Source organism: Micrasema longulum, unplaced genomic scaffold (genome assembly GCF_059751315.1).
Source record: "Micrasema longulum isolate JH-2025_06_02 unplaced genomic scaffold, ASM5975131v1 h1tg001527l, whole genome shotgun sequence".
NCBI lineage: Eukaryota > Metazoa > Arthropoda > Insecta > Trichoptera > Brachycentridae > Micrasema > Micrasema longulum.
In genome coordinates this window covers 35,087-49,458 of record NW_028278710.1, presented here as the reverse complement: position 1 = coordinate 49,458, position 14,372 = coordinate 35,087, and the positions used below count along the sequence as shown (strand labels likewise).

The window sequence follows — 14,372 nt, the reverse complement described above, 5'->3', positions numbered from 1 at the left end:
GTTTGCAACTTTTCGACAAAAAACCAGACCACATTGATGGGGCATCACCGTATTTACCGGACTCGACCCCTGCCGGCTGTTTCTGGACCCTGGGACGATGTTTCGCGACCATAGAGGAGATACAGAGCACGGTTGGAATTCTAGACGACAGCTTGGGTCATTTGTCCTACTTGCATATAAAAATGTAATTTTACCAATGCGCCCGATCACTAAATAACGCTGATAAAACATATTAAATTCAGGTACAAATCAACAATATTTGATTTTAGCTGAGCATTAAAATATTTATACTCTCATTATATTTTTAAACTTATAAATGTCCAACTGAAGAACTGATCGATCGATATATAAATAATTATGATATAAAAGTTCACAAAATCAATGCTTCGAATATTATTATAAACTCAGAGTAATAACGCGCTGCCCGCTTGAGATGCTATTTAAGTATATTGTATAGAATAGAAACGTTGCAAAATTCTGGTTAGCGACAACTTCACTTCACTGGCAGCCATTTTTTTATGGTTTGACATAAAGAATGTGGTGATTTTCTTTTGGAAATATAAATTGAAATACCTTTTAAGAAAATGATCACCTATAGGTGAATTTAAAAGCAATTTCAATGCAAATTAATACCGATTTGGCAATTCTCAACCCGAATACGTCCGATTGCTTAGCTGCAAACTGTAGCTAATTTCATGATTGATAATCCTAGATCTTTATTTGAGGATATGAGCGGCTATAAAAGCGGCAGCGCCTCATTACTCTGATATGGTAAATTTAATTTGCATGTCAGAATCCTACGCGTGAAATTTAAAAGTGTTAATTATTTCCTTCCTCGGCTTTTTTCTCCTTCCAAATATGGCTGACTATGGCCAAGGCACCGCCCGGTATGAACCTCACGAAATTGTCGCCGGCGAGAGGCCCCAAGACGTACAGACCCTTGGGAGCGTTCAGCACCTCGTGGGACAATTTGTCTATGGACACGGGATTGTTCCTGCAGTCGATGGGCTTGGTCGGAACCACACCGAGACCCAAGCCGCTCCCCGGCAAGTCATTTTTTGAAACGCAGTCTTCGATGTGTATATTTTCTACAGCATTCAAAACTTTGACGTCGCTTTCGTTGAGGAGATATTTCCCATTGCTCGTAGGCTCGCAGTTTTCCTTACGATCGTCCTGTCTAGATTTTTGAAGTCCCCCGACAATATATTTCAAATTTTCCCACTGCGTTTTTAAGAAGCAATCGTTGGGTTTCGTTTTCCGACGGTTCTGATTTTTGTAGGAGCATCTGATGCACATCTCCGTCGGGTGCGGCATCAGCTTGCCGCTGCTTTCCTCGGTCAGGCTCATCTCGAATGTTTGCTCTTTCCGGAAGTTTTTCGGGCTGGACTTCAAGCCGTCCAGATTCCAAGTTATGCAGCTGCTCTCGAAGTTGTCCGGGAGGAAGTAGAGGTCCGGTCGGGAGCCGATGAGTATGACACAGAGGGACACTTCTATATCGAGGGTCTCGTCTGTCTTCGAGTTGAGGAGTTTGACGGTTCTCTGGGCGAATATATCGGTGGGGTCGTGGCCGTCCTCTATTATTTTCCCGTTTTGATGGATTTCGAGGAGAGAATGATCCGGAAAAGCGGTGTAGAGCGGATTGTTTCCGGAGACTCCGGTTTTCATCATTTCGTGAACCTAGAAAAGGTAAAACAAATGTATTTATGTCCTCTATTTATTAACAAATTACAACAGGGATGGAGAATACCTTAAATAAGGGAATATGGAAGTCTAGGCATTTACAGGGCTTGTGACCTGTCATTGGCTGGTTTAAGTGGCCACTTTACACACTGTGTAACATTCACCATTTTGCCTATGTTTGAACATCCATATTTCTTCAATCCTCTATTTATGATATTCTATTATTATTTCTTTATTTAACAAGTTAGACATAATTTAAATTGTACATTGGTGGATTTATTGCCAAATGGCAACTTCCTCCAACCAACTGATGATGATGATTTCACTAAATAAAGGTATTATTTAGTTTATTTAATTTAAGTTTTTTATTTTATTTTAAAATATTAATGTTGTATTATTTTTTTAATTATTATTATCTAGTTATTCTTAACTTTACCGTGTTATATTTATATTTAGAACATAAGATTTTCTCATGGTTATTGTTATATTTTATTTAGAGATGTAATGTTTCTTTTTTACTTTTTGTTTTTTGTATTATATCTTCACTAAATTTTTTAGTTTTAATTTTTCTATTATTTCATACTATGTACTACATGTTTATTGTGCACTGCTGTGATTATTTCTGTAAATTATTATTTTTGTAAATCGTTGATGTATAAATAAATAAATAATTAAATAAATATCCACCAACTCTATATGCAAATAACTATTTACACATACAAACATACAAAGGTTCTAGTAGTCAGCGAACACCGTATAAAAATAAATCACAGAATGATTACTGTCATTTATTTAATAATACAAACTGAAAAGACATGTGATTTTTTTAGTATATTTTTACTTGTTTATTATTTTGAGCAACAAGGGCTTTCGCCTAAGTAGGCATCTTCAAGACTGGTGAATTGTTTACAGCGTTTACAGCTTTTATACTATTTCTAACATATTTTGGAGAATTCAAATAGTTTCAACGTTTGGAACAATCGATGGAATCAAGTTTAAACAGCATCGTAGCCATGACTATACCTGGTGGTATTCAGGGTACAGATCGGCCGGAAGGCTCCGGAGAGCGGAGGATGCCCCTCGGTACACGTGAGCCACCGGGAGTCCGCTGCTCCTCAGGCGTAGGATGGCATCCGCGGCACTGAGGCCAGACCCGATGACGAGCACAGGTAAAGGATTCTCTCCACCTAAAACACACACAATGGGATAAAAATTTGATACGAAAACGTCTTATTGTTCGATTTCTGAAGCACGTAGAAAACATACAAAAATGAAATTGCCCTCACTGGGTTGTCCTGTACAAAAGGGGGCTTAACATTCTTGTTTATTTTTAATTGGAGAGTTCAGAAAGACTCCACCAACAGGAAGATTGATAGTTGCCAAATAACAGATCGCTTTTTAGTAGCGTTTTATGTTTCAATTGCTCTTAACTCCGATACAAAATGACAATAGACGCCTACCTTAAACTGGGTCCTTCACATTTAAATTTATTTCAACAGAGAGGGAAAACATTTTTGAGAAGGGAATATAAAGGCCTAGGCATTTACAGGGCTTATTTTTTTATTTAATTTAATTTATTCAGAAAACATAATCATACATAATAAGTATTAAAAACAACAATTTTTTAACGTAAAAAGACCAATTAAGTTTTCATAAATTATGCAAAAGATAACATTAAATGTGACAAAAACAATAAATAAATAAGAATTTCAAGTGGGAAAAGAATAATTGTTAACATTTTCATGGAGGTAATAAATAAAAATACTGAATGCAAATTTCGAGCCATCCACGCACACACATATGAACGCACATATAAAACATACACAAACATATGCATTACATGCGGCACATATACATAGCATAAACCACTCAAGATGCACATTCAGCAACTATCCCAAATAATCGACCCCATGAAGAAATTTTCTGTACAAATGCAACGTGCAGTTAAAAATGTCTACATCAATACTGAGTCCATTATAATTTCTACAAGTACGTCTAATGAATGAATTCGAGGTATAATTGTTTTTACAAGTTGGTACATAAAAAAGGGAATTTAATCTGGTATAGTTATGACCTGTCATTGGCTGGTTGAAGTGGCCACTTTACACACTGTGTAACATTCACCATTCTGCCCATGTTTGAACATCCACATTTCCTCAACCCTTCCATCTGTTGACTTTTGTGAAGTAAAAGAGCTGAAACCTTCGTCATAAGCCCTGTAAACGTTCCCTTCTCAAAAATGTTTTCCCTCTCTGTTGAAATAAATTTGAATATGAATAAATCCCTAGGGAGGGAATCCAGCCAGTCTGCAAGCATTTGGACATACTCAAACATTGTTGGGTCCTTTACCTTTAGTTTGAATATTATCGCATTATTTAAGTAATTGCAATCCAAATCCATTATATCTTCGCATGCGACTAAGTGACAAAAATTACCCTATCCTAACAGCGAGAATATTCGACAATAAGATGGAAGACTCCTGATCGCGCCACTTGCCCGTTAGCAGTTGCACGCTCGAAAATTGCTGATTCGTTGGATGCGTTATCCTTTGTTCACTTTACTACTGAACCCTAAATACAATGATTGCAATTCCTACCTTATTCTGGGCTCTGGCACCTCTATTGCTGGTTCTTCTGTCGCGGCAGTCAGGATCAGATCCTACCTTGATGTCAGGGAGAAGGGCCACTTGACGAATTATACACACGGTAGATTAAATACTTATTGATGGCAAAATATCTTTTTGCGATCGCGGTGACAATATGAGATATTACACGTGCATACGGTCGGTTCAGTCGTTGTTCTGGCGCCGGAAAAATATAGGTACCCACGGTAGGAAAAATGCAACATCTTAACCAGGGTCCCGTAGGTAGTAAACAAATCCGAACGCCCCATCCTAGCAAATGTGCTAGATATATCATTTATTTTATTTATTTATTAACGGACATTGTCCATGTATACAATTTATAGGGTTTAAATATTACAATAAAAGAAAAGTTTAAAACATTTAAAAAAAAGAAAGAAAAGAAGCATTGACAAACATAAGGGACATCGAGACAAGATCTGGACTATTTATTTAGTGCTCGTTTAAATCGTTGTAAACTTAAACCAAAAAAGTCCAGATCTTGTCTCAAGTTAACAATACGACAAAGGCGGGTCATTGGAGAATTTAGGCCATAGTTTGTTCTATGCTGATCGATGAACAGTACTTCATTGTTTATCAATCTACGAGTCGGAATATTGAATTTTACTTGTCCCAGTAATGATGGAACATCGATTATACCATTTAGTATGCCGAACATACGAGTATATATGGAGTCAATATTAGTTCTACGTTTTTGTAGACTAGAAATATTTAACATTGACTATATCAGCATAAGAATAATAACCCCTCTTTAGTCCAAGCATCCACGCTTTTTTTCGAAGCAAGCGATGTTGGACTGATTCAATGTGATTTATGCGATTGACATAGAATGGAGACCAGACCACGGAGGCATATTCTAGAAGAGGGCGAACAGTTGAGCAGTAAAGAGTTTTGATCGTGCGGACATTAGTAAAATCAGAGGATATTCTGTTAATGAAGCCAAGTAATTTCAGTGATTTGTTTACTGTATTATCTACATGCTCGTTGTATGTCAGTTATTAAAATATATAACAATGTGTGCACATGTGGCGTAACCAACTCCAGTATAAGTTGAGTATCTATTGTCGTTTTGTAAGAGTCAAGAGCATGTAATAATGCAATTTGCAATCGAAACATAAAACAGCGGCAACCAGTGATCTGTTATATCGAATATTCGGTACCTATTGACCTTCCGGTAGGTGGCGCGATCAATTCTGTTGGAAGACCACGCAGCCAGAGAGGATGATCAACCAGCTGTGCTGGTGTCAAATCTCTGGAGAGACCGTCGCTGATGTTTTCCATACACACTTGCGAACCACGAGCCCCCTGCGTGATATCACGTGATTGAAGACCCATTTCACACAATGGCAAAAATCCACCTGGCATAATAAAACAATACGGGCGGATTGATATTTGGATAATTATTTTTTACTATCTATATTTATTTACTTGATGCCAAACAAAGGAGAATTATCTCCACTTGATTTCGTTTTGCAGGATTTTCTACCCGAGAGAACCGTTGAATAAATTTTAAATAAATACTACAAAGCAATTAACTACAAAGATTTTGCATAGTCACATTGATAAAACAAGCGACTTTTTTGACACTAACCCCCAAAAATATTTGTATAAAAAATACAATATGTACCTTTTTCTTTGGCTTCCTCCATGGCGTCCAGAGCTCTACGGAGCTGCACGGGGGCCCGAATGGCCCCGCAGAGCCCTGCCCCCTCCAGGGGGTTAGGGCGGTCCGAGGCCCCCGTTGCAAGAATTACTCGAGAACAAATGTAGTGAAACGTCTCCTTCTTAAAGGTGTCATATCTGCCGAAGGAAAGTTCCTCAATCAATAAATTATCCAAACAATTATTTCTCCTTACAAAATATTTGAATAACTACCCCTCCTTGTAATTTTTGGGTGTCTTCCAAGAAGTCAAATATATAATCTATTAAAACACAATTTTCAATACAGAGGTCATCGATATTTTAAAAGCAGCAGTCTCGGCAAATTCTGTAAAGATTATTCAAAGAGGGACTATATAGAAATTGCGCATTTTTGCACAAATTCCCATTCTATCAGATTTGCCGTTGACCATGGGGAGTCTCTTTGATAATTCCTCAATGATTAATCGAGTATCTAACTCCACCAGGATGTCATCACCAAATTTTGAAGGCCATCAAGATTTAGGTGCATATTTTAGATTTGTATTGGACTTGAACTTTTAAAACTAAAATTGACATATACACAATGTTGGCATTTGCCAACAATTTATTTAACCTTTCCCTAACTGTGCTAAAAAAATCCACGCTTTCCGGTGCTGTGTAGTCAATACACATACAAAATAAAGGATTGAAAATCTGAAAAATGAAACATTCAATATTTAAACTCAAAAGTTTTAGTTTTTTTAATATAATCGCTAAAAACGAGCAAAGGGTACACCCTTAGCGGAGCTCTGAGAGCAACTAAGCATTTTGTGGCAGTAGTACGAGTTGACCAGCGTCTCTCACTCACAGAGTATATCTAAATTTATTTATTTATATATACGCCCAATGGGCATTTTTAAGGACATATTTATACTTAGAAAATTATTATAAAGAAAAGTAGAAAGACACAATAGTATATATAGTAGACTTCGGGGGAGTGTGAGCGGGAGAGAAGTGTTTATAATTTAATTTGATTCAGTGATCGTTTGAAAGAAGACAACTTGTTATCAAAGAAATCAAGACTGGTATGTTTGTTCGCAGACCTGAGAATTCTAGGCATAGGAGAATGAAAACCATAGTTAGTTCTATGGTTATCGATATGAAAGAGTAAGTTTTGTCTGAGGTTTCTAGTTGGGATATTTAATTTTATTGAGCTCAGTAGTTCAGGCCCATCAAAGAGTGAGTTGAGAATTTTAAATAGGACTAGAAGGTCGGATTTATTTCGACGGTCTTGAAGAGAAGATATGTTTAAGCTAGTTTCTAACTCATTATACGTATATTGGTCTCTGGAGAAGCCCAATTGTCAAGAGTAAGTGTTTGAGACAGTCGTACATTCGGTATTTAGTGTGTAAAGTGACAACTTAAACTGTTTTCCATTCCAGTTGTAGTTGGTTCATTTTAACAGTGTTCTTAGATGCACGGGGATCAGCTGAATAGCTACGAGCGAATATAATAACAATAATTTTCTGTAAAACTGAACTCCCTCATTCAACTCTCAATTCAAGTAAAATTCCCTTACCCACACACACACCAAGCCGGGGTTACTGGCTGGTTGACAGACTCCACGCCATTTTCTCCTTTCTCCAGCAGTTTGATGGGCCTTATGGCGGTTACCATAGTGTGATTACGGAAAAACCTCTGAAACAATACATCATCAACATAACCCTATGAAGATTTTGGACCAATCATCGTAAAACCCTTATCCGTACACGATGCTGCATACAGATAGCCCGACACTTTATGGATCTGGGCTCGGAGGAAGAGATTTAGCAAAATGAGAACTCTCGCCCTCCACACGGTAACCGGGCTTATTAAAGACCGGGGCTCGGAGGGCAGAACTGATTCACGGGGACCCGTCTCAATAGATCTTCACAGGTCGCAGTGACGTCAGGAGCTTATATAACACTGGCCCCCATTCCAAAGAATAAAAATAAGGTTCATAGGATACATGAAGGCATTGGAAGCAAAGAAAGCAACCTCCAATAAAATATTGTTTTTGGTTATGATGCCATTCTGTAGTTTATCAACTTTATTTTTGTAAAAATCATGAGTTGAGTTGCAAATGTAGTTTAAAATCATACTTCTGATGGTTTGAAAATAGTGTTAAGCAAACATAGCAATATCCATCAGACATTTTATTCGACCGATGAACGCCGATGAACGACGAACGATTTATTCGATTTTATCACATGAAAGTAAGATGATCAATCTAAAGCTTTACCAGTCTAGGAACTACGAAATATTCCAGTATGAAAACACCCTTGTAAATAAATATTTCATATCGACCATGTCGGGAATCGAACCCGAGACCTCTTGCGTGGTAGACAAACGCGCTGACCATTACCACGAGGCCGACTACCATAGGGTACTGCGATGTTAGATAAAATTCAGCGTATCTCGATCATCTGTTACAGAAAGGTAATGAAAAACTGTTGGGTAAAATCACCTTTAAAAACAATCGATTCATGTTGACTTTCCCAGGAATTGAACCTGGAACATCAAGTATGGTGGGTGAAAGCGCCAACCACTATTAATTTTGTAAATAAATGAGATAATATTAATCCCAAAGATGTGCTGAATATTCGGTAATTATTCATATTCGGCATAATTTTTGGTTGAAATACCAAATATTGATAGATATGAATATATTGTATCTTCTTCTTTATCTTTTCCACATCCGCTCCTAAGACATCACCAGTTGCCTCCAGGAGACCCTATCGCCAGCCAGCATTTTCGCCTCTTCCTACGTCAATCCAGCACCCCTTAATTCCGCCGAATTAGATCGTCATTAACGGCCTGTCAGGATGGCGTGAGCCCGCAGATTTAAAGAAGAGGCAACTTGGTTTTGGGTTCTCCTGAGGCATGCGCAGCACGTGTCCAAGCCAGGTCCACCGCCGCATCCTCAAGACGCTCGTTATAGGAGGCTGCTGTGTCTGTTCTCGGACTTCAATGTTAGTTATAAAATTGAACCACCTTATACCTAATATTCTTCTCAAAATATATTGTATAGCATTATTTTATTGGCCTTGTTTGTCTTTGCTACATAGTTTTATGTTCTTTTTGTTTCTTGTACATATGTTTCTTCGTGTATCTGTTGTAGTTGGCTTCCTAAATAAATAAGCTCCAACAAGATAATTTTTGTTGTTGGATTATTAAAAGAAAAAGACAAATTACTTGTATGCCCGTGGATACAACGTATCTCTCGTAGTACAGGGCTATGGACCGCACGGGGGCTCTGGGCTGGGCGTGGGTCGAGGGCATGTTCGGGAGCCCCATCCAGCGGGCGGGGCTCAGGGTGGCCACCAGAGGGTCCAGCCGGTGCCAAAGGCCGCCCGGGCGCCCCCGGCCCAATACGACATGGTCTATCTGGAAATCGGAAAGGTCACTGTAATATAAACGCACTGAAACACAAATTTTACTGTTAAGTATCGGGCTGTTGCGGATTCACGGATCGGAGATCCGACGTTTGAACCACACTACCCTAACTTGATTCCCATTTTCTAATAGTGAGTTATTTACAACTCGTTGAAAATGGCCCCGAAATTGAAATATTTGGATAAATCACAAAAAAAAAAAAATATTTTTCCGTAAAAAAAAGACAGTTCAAATATGGAGAAAAATTTTTCTGTCGTTGCCTAGTAGGTGAAATATCAACAACAACAAACCATCACGTCGTTTCCCCATAGGGGTAGGCAGAGAGGAGTTCTATCCATATCACTCTATCTTTGCATACAGATCTCGCTTCCTCTACATTCATACATCTTATGCACGCACGCCGATTATTCCTACTTTTGACATGTTCATCTTCAAGTATTTGATAGACTTAATCGCGCCATGTCTTTCTCGGTCTTCATGGTTTTCTGCATCCATCAACATTCGCATCGTAGATCCTTTTAGCTGTTCTTTCGCTGTCTATTCGCTCTACATGTCCAATCCAACGCAGAGCTCCTTTCTTGATTTTGATAATGATTGTCGATAATGCTTGTCTTGTGATCAGTAATTTTCCTAGTGACAGCTGTCATTTTAATTAAGCTATATTTTAAGGACTACAGTTCTCTGAAATCAACTAATGATAGAGTGTTGTGATAGATTTCCGCCCCTTTCCTGATTCTGTCGATAATGCGTGTCTCAGCCTTACACAGTTCACGGATCTCGACATTTGCGCACCTATCGTACATCGTTTTACCACACATGCGCCTGAGGGATCGCATTTCGACAGCATTTAACCCACTTTCATCATCATTTTTCCAATTTCATACTTCGCTCCCATACATTAGAGTTGGCACTACAACTCCATTGTGAACGGCTAGTTTGGATTTAGAATAATTAATTGTATTTTCACAATCAATATGGATATCGTGGAGAAATGTTTTCATATATAACTTTAAAAAATAAATTATATAAAAATACGTCCCTAAAAAACGCGACATGTTTGGGATTGATAATTGTGACGTCAAGATTCGTGACGATGTTCGAAAATTAACAGGAATCGTGACGTATTAGGGGCGTGGCCAATGCAATGACTGTTTTTGCGGGAATTCAAAATTATAATTTAAAAAATGTTTCTTTCGCTACTAATAATTAGTAAAAAAATATTTTTTTTACTCGACAGTATTTCGTAGACTCTTGTTACTTTATAATGGCCAATTATCATGGATTTTTTTTATTAGCTAATAAATTAATCTAAAAAATCACAATCCGATCGATACTCTTCTTATTAAAATCCGTTAAGAAATAAGGGAGATATGAAGGATTAAATTCTAGTCATTTGAATGGTGCCAAAAACAAACATTTTATGACTTCATCAAGTATGACGTCTTCGGATGTTTTGTGACGTCATCGGTTTTTTTTTCATCAGTGTCTATGGATTTTATAGAGTATTGTAGATAGCTTCCTTTTTCTATGTGTCGTTTGTTTACATACGGCGTTCTGTCACTTATCAAACGCTACGAGTTGTGACATTTTTGCCTACGTAATAGTGTTGTCTCGATGCCAGAACAGTGTTGACCCCTTCACTCAGTATCAGACCCCTATTACAGTATCTTGAATTATGGTTGTGGTTGACGCTCGGGTAAATGTCTATTTATGTGTGTAACCACTACCGTTCTCAATATATACTGTTGGATAATATTCAGTACCCTGAATAGGGTATTTTCATATGCTGGGGGATATGATTTTAAATATATAAAGTATTTAAATAATATTTTTACGATTGCGAGCATTTTACTATAAAAATCCAAAACGAATGTTTTCATTTATAATTTCCTATTTAAAGTTTGATAGAAATAAAACGGCCCGTAACTGGCCAAAAGGTTGATGACGTCACGCGTGACTTATGGATCTACGTTCACTCAAATCCTATACTGAGATCGTCCGACGCGGGCGGCTTGTGGCGTTTTATTTGTTTTGTATAGTTAAATTTCGTCTTTTCCTTTGTTTTTTTTTTTTTATTTCATTTATAAACATCCATAGCATTATGATTGACATTGTTTTTTTACAAGGAAAATCCGATAACTTGCCCAAAATAGATATAATCATGATGGGTATTTTTTTCTCATCCAATACAAACTTTTTAAGTTCCGAGTATAGAAATGTAAAGGCCGCAAGGTAAGGAAATTAAAATGTTTGTTTCCAGAATGTATTCATTTAAATAGTTGTATTATTTGCATGTACTATAAATATATTGTTTCGCGTACATTTAATGTAAAAGGGAAGTAACGTGACTTTGACACAACTTTTCTGTTGCTAGAGTGCGTGTTAATGCCTTTTTTTATTAAATGTGATTTACTTATTAATATATCAGCTAGGGAAAATTACGGAGACGATGCCATAGGTTACATTCAAGTACAAATTAAACTTAGATCCATAAGTACAGAAATATAAACAATAAAGTTCAAAGAATAAACTATTTTAGTATTGTAGTACCTGTCAAGCTTTGTAAGTGCTAATTTCAGTACATACTGATGGTAAATTTTTATAGTCTATAGTCTACATCATTAAATTTAGTATTTTGTACTGAATAAGACCTACGGAAAAAAAGTAAGGTGGTTGGTTTTTTTTAACATCTCGTTTCATAACGTTCAAATGCGATCAATCATTTTTTCCGCATTTTTTCATTAGGTACTAGGAATGGCCAAAAAAGCTTTATTTGGCGTCTTCACCGTAGTGTTTGTGCACATCGGAACTAAACAGTACTTGAATCTTATAACTAAAGACATTTTATGCGCGCTAATTAGTTAAAACAGTGTAAAACAACCGATTACAACAAAAACAACACGTAGGCTATACAAATTCGTATGAATTTGTCTGAACGGTCAGTCGCATTCGTAACGCGTGACGTCACAAGCCCATTCGGCATCCGAATGGTCGTTTTTGCGCCAATTCAAAGTATACGTTTTTAAACCGCTCTGAAAAATTAACGCGTGGACATAAAAAAAAAACTGTACAGTTACCATCGTATTTTTTTCTCTTTTTTTTGCAATATAAAAAACAACGTGATAATACCCTGAAAGGCAAGTCACTTGGATAACGAAAAGTTTTTTTTTAAATTACTCGGATTAAAGATTATTTTCATAATGCGTATGCCGTGCGATGTCATACCGTGGGCTTATTTACGGATACTACACAATGCGTATGCGTAAGTATAGCGCACGCGCCACTACTTTTTTAGTGCCACTACTTTTGAGAATATTCTCTACAGGGCATGTCTATGTATTGTATGTCAACTATTGAGGCTGAAACTGGCTAAACTGGATGGCTTACTTACACTTAATGAAACAAAATGCAATATTATTCATTTTGAATCTAGAAAAAAAAAGTCATAAAGTAGATGCTTACATAAATAATGAACGACTTACAGAAATTGAACATGTTAAATACTTAGGACTAACAATAGACAGACAATTGACATGGACAATTTATACCAACAATTTAATTAGCAAAGTGGCGACATTATCGAGTCTTTTTTTAAAATCAAAAACTTTGTTCCAAAAACGGAAAAAAAATCTTATCTATGAAGCCTATGTAAAAACTAAAATTTGTTATACGCAACTACTATGGGGAGCAGGATATCAAAATGACATAAACAGACTACAAAGACAACAAAATAAAATATTAAAGTTAGTTTATGACCTTCCCTATCTAACTGCAACTAGAGAACTTTTTAAACAAACTAAGCAATTAAATATAACTGAACACTTTCAACTAGAATCATTAAAATTTATCCATAAATTAGCCACTAATGTAATTGTAGTCGAAGAACTAAAACTTGTAAAAAATTGTAGTCAACATGAAATGCGATCTCTTAGACGAATGTGTGGGAAATCAATGTATGACAGGGTTACGAATGATGAAATCAGGCGAGAGTGTAAATCTGAGACAAGTATAATTGATAATATTAAGAAAGGGTCTCTGAGATGGTTTGGTCACGTAGAACGAATGGACGACGAGAGAATGGTAAAACAAGTATATATGGCAAAAATGAACGGCAACGTTAGACGAGGACGACCAAGGAAGACGTGGCATGATCAGATAAACCAAAATCTTAAGTCTGGTCATGTCAAAAGCAGACAGAACCGAAGGACACGTATGACAAGATGTATGAATGTGGAAGAGGCTAGGATTGTATGCCAGGATAGACGTGTGTGGCGGTCCATTCTCTCTGCCTACCCCTACGGGGAAATGGCGTGATGGTAGTAGTAGTAGTAGTCAACATGGACATAATACGAGAATATCAGACAAATACCATATACAACTTTCTAAAACAAGACAAGGACAATCAAGACTAATGCACCAGGGACTGAAATTATACAATAAACAACCAGACAAAACTAAACAAAAGACTCAGACAAACCTTTCAAAAGATGTAAAAAATATTATTTTCAACAACTGAGTATGAATGAAAAATGTTTATATTATTTTTTTGTAAAATGAATGTAATAATCCGTAAGGGTTTATAAATAAATTTTCAAATAAAAAACTAGAACAAAAGCCGAAATTCGGTTTTGGCTGAAAAGATTGTTTCGGTCTGTCACTATTTACTTCCTGGCAGTGAGAAAAAATCCGCCATTGAAGTTGTCTGCAGATAAAGAGAATTAAAAAAACCAGGCCATAAAACACCGAATCCACCACCTGGTCGCAAGCTGTGTAAATATTAACCGACGAAGGTTGGTATCAGATTATCAGCGATGAGATTTTTTTATTATGTATTATGCAAATGCAAAAGAAATAGCATCTAGGTCACCACCGAGGCCAAAATGCTAATCTTAATTCTCAGCAAATTCATTTCCTTAAAAAAGTTATCAATTTTAATAATATTGATATTCCTTGATAAAATTCCATAGCCGGTGATTTTGATACAAAGCATCAATCA

At 36.8% G+C, this 14,372-nt stretch overlaps 1 protein-coding gene across 1 annotated transcript in view; it reads right to left on the bottom strand.

Moving 5' to 3' along the window:
• Positions 1–544: 544 nt before the first annotated feature.
• LOC148275022 (oxidative stress-induced growth inhibitor 1-like) overlaps positions 545–14,372 on the bottom strand; it is a 36,301-nt gene continuing 22,473 nt past the window's right edge. Inside the window, exons 4-8 of the mRNA XM_088236226.1 lie at positions 9,176–9,367; positions 7,521–7,639; positions 5,949–6,121; positions 2,704–2,867; positions 545–1,677 (exon numbers count right to left, since the gene is read on the bottom strand). Of these exons, the coding sequence (XP_088092352.1) occupies positions 820–1,677; positions 2,704–2,867; positions 5,949–6,121; positions 7,521–7,639; positions 9,176–9,367 (1,506 nt within the window). The 3' untranslated portion in view covers positions 545–819. The remainder of the gene's footprint in view (positions 1,678–2,703; positions 2,868–5,948; positions 6,122–7,520; positions 7,640–9,175; positions 9,368–14,372) is intronic.